The sequence below is a fragment of the Plectropomus leopardus genome, chromosome 14 (genome assembly GCF_008729295.1).
Source record: "Plectropomus leopardus isolate mb chromosome 14, YSFRI_Pleo_2.0, whole genome shotgun sequence".
Classification (NCBI taxonomy): Eukaryota; Metazoa; Chordata; class Actinopteri; order Perciformes; family Serranidae; genus Plectropomus; species Plectropomus leopardus.
In genome coordinates, this window is record NC_056476.1 from 28,781,215 (window position 1) to 28,790,944 (window position 9,730).

The 9,730-nt window shown below is 37.6% G+C and overlaps 1 protein-coding gene across 1 annotated transcript in view; it reads left to right on the forward strand.

Moving 5' to 3' along the window:
* LOC121953160 (coiled-coil domain-containing protein 85C-A-like) overlaps positions 1 to 4,266 on the forward strand; it is a 33,972-nt gene extending 29,706 nt beyond the window's left edge. Inside the window, exon 5 of the mRNA XM_042500072.1 lies at positions 288 to 4,266. Within this exon, the coding sequence (XP_042356006.1) occupies positions 288 to 377 (90 nt within the window). The 3' untranslated portion in view covers positions 378 to 4,266. The remainder of the gene's footprint in view (positions 1 to 287) is intronic.
* Positions 4,267 to 9,730: the final 5,464 nt, after the last annotated feature.

The window sequence follows — 9,730 nt, forward strand, 5'->3', positions numbered from 1 at the left end:
CGGCCCCTATGATAAGTTATACCACTATCTATCAGATGTAGCATGCCTCAGTTGCTTTGTAAACCAAACTCCTGTCTTTGGTTCAAATCTTTATATTTCGTACGACTACATCTTTGATAAGTTTAATTTTGAGTTAAAATATACACAACAGTATACCTTCTGCAGTATTTCAGCTGCTGGTTGCATATTGTTTTCTTGGTGTTTCCTATGACTAACTGTCTAAGGGTTTTCACACTTTGTTTCAATCTGATATTCCTGTCTGACCCTGTTTTGTCTCTCCCGCTCAGGTGGTTTGGAGAAAGCTGGGTGATGCTGCCGGATCTAAGCCTTCCATCCGACAGCAGCTGTCAGGCAACCAGTTTAAAGGACCTTTATAGTTGTCAGACACCAAGAGAAGCCACCAGTAGTCCCAACACCTTTTTACCACGGACTGGAAGCTCTTCAGCATGGTTTTGGTGCTCTTGGCTACAGCCTCCTCTGTCTGAACCAAACTGAATCATAATGGATATCCAGCTCAGTCTACCAGGACATAGTACTGAAATGCCAGCATTGGAAGACTTTGTTGCAGATGTACGGACAAACTTCTAATCTGGCTCACAGACATAGACTGTTTGAAGTTTTTTAAAGCCTTCGCTATTTTGGAAGCAGAAAATCCAAACATGAGAAACATGGCTTAAACCTGGTTGTAACTCATACCCAAGTGGCAGTCACCATGGCTTAGTGTGACAGTGTAGAGACACTGGCCAATCAACGGACACGACCAGAAAGTCTCACTTTAAGCCTTAATAGCTCCTTAACAAGTTAAAAAAATTGCAATATGACCACCTTGATACTGGACATATATATTAGTATATAAAAATGTTGCTTTGTATTTGAGGAGAGATGTTGGAAGCTTTCAAACCTTCAGTTTCAAGTGGTCACTGAAAGAACTGCCGCTCAAGACACTTCTGCATTGGCCTCTCTGCTTAGCTGTGGCGACTGCTGCAGTGCGGAGAGCACCAAAGGTAGTCTTGTAGGGGTGTACTCCAATAACCATGCATTCATACAGTGCTCAATCAGCTCTGCAGGAGCCCTTTGTTTACTCCTTGATAGACAAAAAGAAGCTTTGTATTTCGATGATTCATAGGCTCTTTCTCTGTTTTGTTCTTTTTTAAATTGATGAGGTGTCATCAAAAAACTTCTATTTAATTTCCTTAAAATTCATGACATGACTTATTGACTGTGTTTACAGTGTGAACGCACAGTGAGAATATAAAATGTCCATGAAGAACTGCAGTTGACTTCATCAAAGCCAGGAATCACAGAAACTGTGCAATTTGAGTCACAACCTTAAAGAAACCCTATACCCCTTTTCCACCAAATTAGCTCTGGTTCTTGAACCAGCTCCGTTCAGGATTCTTGGAACCTTGGTGCTGTCCAGCTAACCAACCTGAGTTTCCACCAGTTTTGCACAGAACCATTGTAATCAAGGATGTGTCATCTTCAGAGGGCGTTGCACAATGCACAACAGAAGTAAACATCAAAGGAAAATCAGAAACATTTGTTTAGTTATTACAGGTATTTCTTTATACCTAAGAGACAAGCATGAGCCAACTATTAATGAGATGCTGTTTTTTTCAACGATTTCTCATTTCTCGACCCTCTCTTTCCAGCCTGTAGAATATGACACGTCCACTGATGTCACTGTTTGCACTTTAAGTCAAGAAAAACCTGCTACTTTTAGGCGCTGGCTGAGAACAAACTTTTGGGTTTTGAACCAATTTGTGTTCAAAATGCTCATAACAGTTCAAAATTAGGTGCAGGAACTGAAACAGAACTGGCTCTATGTTGGTGGAAAAGGGGTACTATTGTTCAACCCGTTGAACGATGACATGCAACTCAGCTTATGAATGAAAGATGGATGAAGGTTTGTTTATCTTCTTCTTTCAATGCTTAACAGCAGAATAATGCATGCGCAAACACGGCTGGCTCTTGTTTTAGACCGTCTGTACATAAATATATTCACAATCTCTAGAAATTCCTACAAATGAAGCAATAAAAATTCCCATTTGGGGAATGCTACAAAAAACATATGAGGACATAAAATGTTGATATTTTCAGTTGTTCGGTTTGACATCTAGTGTTTCTTATTATTCAGCCTAAAACTAAAGAACAAGTTCTTAAGTTTTGTTAACAGTAGTAATTGTTTCAATGAAACACCTTTGAGTCAAATTCATTGTAATTTATTCATAGAGCTAGCAGATGAACAGGTAAACAATGACTTTACAAAACAGCTGCTTAATGAAAACTAGCAGCATTTTGTACATTTAGTAGAACTGGCTTGCAGTAGCTTTACAACAATATTAGCCTAAATGCAGGAGACACAATTAAACTGCTATCAGCACAGGAATTTGATCAAAGAGTGCATTTTTCACAAATCGTCTCTCTTGATTTGGAGCTGGTTGCACTTTTTAATACTTCAAGATGTTTTCAGGGACACCAACATCCTTGGAAACATGCTTGTGTTGCCAAAACAGTTAGATTAGAGGATTGATGTCAACTTCATATCTGTTTGTCAGTGCAGACAAAGGACCAGGATATGTTGTGATCTGGGTTTTGTTTAGTGTTATTGTGCAAATCAGAGGTGTGCACCATGAAGCAAATTAATGGCTTAGTGAAGTATGTTGAGTCTTAAGATAGAGTTTTCTGTGTCACAAAGGCTCTCATTTAACCTGGATAGATGCTAGGGTTGTCCCTAGTCACCGATTCTGTTTGTGATATAAATGGACAGGATTTCAAGGTGCAGCTGGGAAAGAGGAAAGTGTCTAATTTCAGTCTTGCTCTTTGCAGATGATTGACTGTGGATATCAACTTGTACCCACAGAATCACCTGTGGGTACAAGTTGATAACCACAGTCATGGTACCTGTTATCTCTTACTGGATCTTAAGGGTTTGCTGCACCAGCTAATAATGTATAGAAAACTTGGCCTTGTCAAACTTGCTTTGTGGTAAATCCCTCTTACAACCTCACTATGATGACACATGCTGCCTGCTCCCCTTTTGATGGAAGAAGAGTAACGTTTTCCATCTATCTTGGTGCTAAGCTAGGCTAAATACAACCCAGATGTTATTGTACTGGAGGTTAAATGCAGTCCTTTTACTCTAAGACGGTGAACTACATATCCCAACATGTCACAGTGTCCCTTATATTAACATGTTAGCCTTAGCATATCATTTTGGCTAGCTAAGTTTGTAAGCTATATAACAGTGTTTTCTTATTTTTGAAATTTAAAAATCGACAATGATATTGTCCATTTATTTTTTCTTTGGTCATAACAGTTATGATAACTCTATTCCTACTTGGCAATTTATGCTGTTTTCATAAAAAAAAAGAAAAGCAGATTTCAGATAATCAAATTAGCTAACCTGCTAGCTAAAATATAGGTACCAGAAGCTAGCCTGGGTGTTGGACTTTAGAAAATATACCTGGCCTCTTTGTCTTTTTTCTGCAAGAGATATGTAAAATATTACATATTTGTCCAGTTAATTTCATCTGTTTGCCTACCCAAAGCTCCATTTGCAAAAACCCAATACTTGGCCCATTAATTTATCGTCTTTCAGCTCTGCAACGCTAACTTCAACTTTCTTGAATCATAATAGGGTGTCTTCAAACTATTGTCTCAATAAACGCCTATTATGAAAAAATCTCTCTTTAGGATAATGTTCCTATACAATGTACAGTCATGTATTATAATTTATGAATTTATGTTGGAGTCATAAATTAAGTCACATGCTTTTTGTTTACTTAGGCCCTGATGGATTTTCCTTTGAAATGATTTAAGTTGAAGATACCAGTAGTTCCTCCTCGTAAATAATGCAGTCTTTAGGCTATGTCCTATTTTATTGGATAACAGAGTGTGTGTATTTACTGACACTGCAGAATATTTTCTATGTGCAAAGTGACCACTATTGATCACTCCATTACACCCCAAACAGCTGGTGTTTTCTTGTTGGTAAGAACACAAAGTTCTGTTTTAAAAATATGATGGAAAAAAATATTTTTTTAATGGTGACATTCAAATGCACTGCTTGTGTAGTCATGGAGTCACAGACTTCTATCTAGTAATGAAATGTTCCTCTGTAACAGTGTATTTAGAGACAGAGCAGTGCTGTTACATATCCCATAGGTAACCATGGAGTAGCATGTCTTTTATTTTTTGAATAAGCTGTATGTATAGCTGAACTGTATTTTAGCAGTATATCATAGTGATATGAAAAAAATAAAAAGCCACTTTTAGATGATTTTCAAATAAAATTTAAGTATATGTTATTCGTAAATGTGTGTTGTTGTCATTTACTGTGTAATATTTATGTTTTGGGGAAAGGTTTGATGAATTCTTTGTCCTATGGTTTATGTCTGTGTATAACAAATTGGCTTTAAATGCATTTCATATTTTACTGATTTACCCTAGAATAAATTGCTCAAATTGACTACAACCACAAGGGCAGCTTTAATCAGTTACATATGATTTGCTTTGTAGATGTTGATGGAACATGAAAAGGCTTTGTATAGTTTAGTTTAGTTTAGTTTATATTAGACTAGACTGCCTCCTAGTGACACAAACCTAACATTACAGCAGACTTAAATGACCTAGGAAACAATAGGTGTGTCCCGATTCCATACTGCATAGAGAACAAAAAAAAGTGTTTGGAAAAAAGATTTATATTTCTAAGTAACTTGCAGTTTGCTTAAACCTATATATTTAGCATTTGCATATATAAACATTATGTTGTTTTTCTCACAAATGCAAAAGGACGCTTATATGTTTATGTTTATTTCACTATAAGTGTTTATAAATGTAACTGCCAACAATTAGGCATCTGTGAGCAATTACACATGAGCACAAATCTCACAGTTGGTAATGAAGCATTTATTAATGTTCACACAGGTAAAAATCATCAGTGTCAGGCTTAACATAGTTAATAGATATCTTATCATAAAGAAACTGAGCCTCAAAGGGTCATTTTCTCTTCATGTTAAATGCAATCACAATATAATAACAGCTTTAATCTCTGTTAGCATTCAAACAAGTGCCAGTCCTTATGTATCCAGTGTCGCCTTTGTAAGCTAACTGTTACTAAATGAGAACATATACAGTGCAAGCTGGTTTTCTCTCTTTTTCTCTACTCTGACGAAGACAAAGACAGGTCTGGGGAGATAAAAAATAACTTCAGAAACCCTGTGAACAGAATTATTCAATATTATAACTCTTCTGGTCCTGAGACCCAGCAATTCATATTGTCCTGGGGGACATGGCATTGAGGACTTGATTTTAAACCCAATCTATGCAGTCTACTTGAGTCCGGATGTAAAGCACATCCTGAGGCCTGTATTATGGAGCCAGCTCAACATACCCAGGGTGTATTTGTTATCTGGCTTAACTAATCCTAACAACCACAATCAAGCTAAGGGGTCACATGCAGTGGTTATTAACTTGGTAAGTCTTTCATTGCATTCACATGAAAGGGAACATTTTACTTCTAAATGATGACTCCGCATTTTCTCTTGAGATTTCTAGAGGAAGACTGTTGCTTTTAGGTTTGACAGCTGCAAAGAAAATACCAATACAGAGATGGAAATCCCCATATACACTCCATATTACTCAATGGGTTACACTGTCAAATAAGGCCATGGTATGCCCACTAGAGACTAACACCTGCCATATGTGCCACAGAGTGTGCCCAAGCGGCTAATTTACGCTGGTTAACTTCTGGTTTAGCGCTCCACGAACTTGAATGAGAATAAAATGATTTAAACTTGTGGCTCCTCTAGACTTTCCAAATGTTACTGGCCTGAATGGATCAAACCCTGGTGGTTACACAAATCATTTCTCCAGGGTTTTGATGCTCAAAAAATGTAGCCACCAATTTACAGATGTGTCTTAAAGTTAGTCAATGGGAAAAGCTCTTTTTGGACCCCATGGCATCAGATCCCAGCAGTGTAATTACACTTTTGGCCACTATGTAAAAGTGGCTTCAAAGCCCACTGCTGTTCCCACAGCCTTGAAAATGACTCAAATATGTTGCATGCATGGTGTTTAAAAACAAAGGCCTCAATGTCATGTTCCAGAGTACAAATATGAATTTCTGGGTCTGAGGGGATCACTATTTTCCAAACTACTGTCAAGTTTGATTGCAGCCACAGACTCACAGCAAAGAAGACAGAGAAGACTCACCCTTCCTGCTTCTGTGATTGAATAGTAAAATGATATTCGTGATGGATACCAAATGATCTTAATGGCAGCATAGCCTTTGGCTATTCAGGAGGATGCGTGAAATATGGGAAGTGGGAGTACCTGAAGGTTTGATTCACAGCTATAAAGTTGGGACTAAAGCATATAATTGATTTCTGTGTGAACTTTTTTCACCCATAAATATGTGTTTACATTTTTCTTGTAAACCTTTGTGCAAATCATTTTAAGGCCCTTAGATATTGCAAATCATAAGTGCAAATCCTTTCCCATCTGTTCACAAAAAATCACACTCCAAAATGTTATAGGGGGAACTCATTTGCAAAACATCAATCAGGCTAAAAAAAGCAGCTAAAAAACATCAAAAACAGGTAGGCAACAAAAGTGAAGATAACATCAGGCATAAAAGAAAGAAAGAAAGAAAGAAAGAAAGCAAGAAGCATCAACATTAACATGGCAGACCAGCAAAAACAAACCAGGGAATGAAGCCACAAGCTGACAAAGGCAAAGTCACAGGTACATAAACACAGAGAAGTAATCACAGGAACAAGACACAGCTGGAGCAGAAGGAGGGAAACACACGGATTGGCTGATAATGAAGACAATAAGGGTGTGGCAGGAACACTGGAGTGGAGCAAATGACACTGACACAGAACTGGTGTGCATGGAAGACTGTGGGACAAAGGAGGACTAACAAGACTGATACAGAGCAGGAGTGTATGAAAACCATGGATGTATTATAGTGACGTAAGGCAAGAAACAGAGAAAGGAAGGAAGACAAGACATGACACATTAGGAGAGCGACCTTCAACATAAAACAGGAAACAAATGACAAGCAAAACCTAAGGTCATAACAAAGATTATGTTTCCACATTCAAACATTTGGATTAATTTTATTATTTTTTTTACATTCACTTATTTAAATGTACTCAGAAAACATTTGAACACAGTCTGATATGGACATACACACCTTGACTTCTTTTCATGTTTTTGAAAGAAATCAAAAGCAGTTTTCAAAGGGTTATTTGACCATGACAGCGTGGTCTTCAGTAAAGTTTTAGGATTTATTTATTTTTATGGAATTTTACTCAACAGAAGTGCTTTTCATTAAACTATTAATTTTTGTTTATTTAAAAGAGTAATAAAGACTTTTTTTTAATGTGCCAAAACTATGAGCTATGAATGAGAGTTATATATATATATATATCAGTTCAATTGTTCAGTGTGTGACCAACTAGGGCAGCGTATTATCCAGGAGATGGCAGTGTTTTCTAACCATGAACCTGTACTGTGACTGCCTCCCTGCTTAAATGTTACCACCACAAAACTGGACAAATGACTTTATCCTGCGCGCTTCTTTGACTTGAGAAAGCACATTCACTTCAAACTTAAAACAACAACCAGCAACTTAAAGGTGCTGGATCCAAAAACAAAATCAAAATAGCAGAGAGCAATGTGTTATGATTGAATTTTTCTTTGACTTTTGTGGACCAAAAGTGAACCATGTTCAGTTTGTAAGTTTACAAATTGACAAACCTAATTGTCAGCAGTGTAGACCTGTTCTTTGTTTTTATTCAGACAGTTTATGAAAAGTCAATTAATAAAGTTAACTTACTTCAGTGCTCTTTAGTGTTCTTATATTTAATTGAATAAAATCCAGAAACAAATGTCTCTATGTTTTCTTATTCACCTGCCACCCTTTCAGCTGTTTGTATACAGTGATATCATGCAGTGTACACCATTCAGTCTGTACTCAGAAAGTAGGTTTCCCTTACAGATTAGTGCAAAACGTCGGCAATATATTCTAAATGTCTATAAATCACAACTGTGAGATGACTGTGTTTTCTTTTTTTTTTTTTTTTTGTGATCAATTTTTTATTGGTTTTTCCATTTAGTTTAAAACAAAACAAACAAACAAACAGATGTGGCAAGCAAGAATTAGACTATAGTAGCAACAGTAACAAAGGAAATATAATGGTAGTGTAGCCCATCCAACAGAAAATGAATAACTAAATAAATACCAAACAATGGCAATACTACCAACCAACCATATCTACAGTATTGAGTGTATGAGAAGGTAAATATAAAGAATGCCACATCTCCCCTCCCACCCTCCCACCCACCCACAGGACCCAAAGTAAGAGCAAAAGATGGCTACAGTAGGGATTTTAGAGTGGAGATTGCGTCATCCCAACATGAAACGTTTTCAGGTTTCGTTAAGTGCAAATTAGCTGCCCAGCGTTCCATAATGGCTATATCAATAAAATCTAACAGCCATTTGTTTATGGATAACACATGAGGGGGTTTCCATCGACATGCTATCATCCTTTTAGCAGCAGTGAGACCAGCCAGAAAAAGGCGCTTAAGTTTAGCGGATAGGTTCAAACCAGAAAGATCATGGAGTAATAAGATGGTGGGTGAGTAAGGAATTTGCTTAGGCAATATTGTGGACAGCACACTACAAACATTCTTCCAGAAAACCACAACTCCTGGGCACTCCCAAACCATATGGAAAAAGGTGCCTAAGCTTTTTTGCGAACATAAAGTGCAGTTAGGAGAGGGCAAAGCTTTAAATTTGAACAAGCTGCGTGGAGTGAGATATGACCTGTGGATGAAATTATAATGAATAATTCGGTGGTTGGGGTTTCTGGAAGAAAAGGACAGGTTTTGCCAGATCAAGTGCCAGTCCATATTATTATCGACAGATGGGAGGTCCTGCTTCCAAACTCTGTCAAGAGAGAGTGGTTTGTTTGGTGCCTGCATCAAAATGGCGTAAACAGTAGAGACCAAAGCCTTACTCCCAGTCAGAGCCTTATGAAAAGGGTATAAACCTAGTGAGCCATCCCAAGGCACCCCATAAGTGCGCATTGCTGTACGCAACTGAAGATAAAAGAAAAAGGAGGAACCAGGTAAATTAAAGAGTTTCTGAATGTCTAAGAATGAGCGGAGACCTTCAGCCCCAAAAATATCAGATAATGTAAATACACCATTATTTGCCCAACTAGAAAAATATATAGGGCGCCCTCCCAGCTGGAGACGGGAGTTAAAAAATATGGGTGACTGGAGATACCAATTGGAAGAAACTTTACAAAATTTTTCAGCAGCACTCCAGGTGGAAATTAGCTCAGCGATGATAGCCCCAAACTTCAGCTTAGATTGTTTAATAGAAATATTGGACTAAATAAGATCTTGTAAACGGTGGGGCTGGACAATATTTTCCTCAATAGGGCGCCAAGATACGCAAGATGCTGTGTCAAACCAGGTGGAGAGAGGGCGCAACACAAAGGACCAATGATATAGTTGAAAGTTTGGGAGTCCTAAACCACCATATTTCTTTGGTCTCTGAAGGACAGATAATTTAATTCTGGGTCTTTTACCAGCCCAAATGAATTTAGAGAGTAGTGAGTGAATTTTCTTCCAGTAACCTTTGGGAGGTGCCAGAGGAAGCATAGAACTAACAAAATTTATTCGGGAGAGAATATTCATTTTAATCACTGAA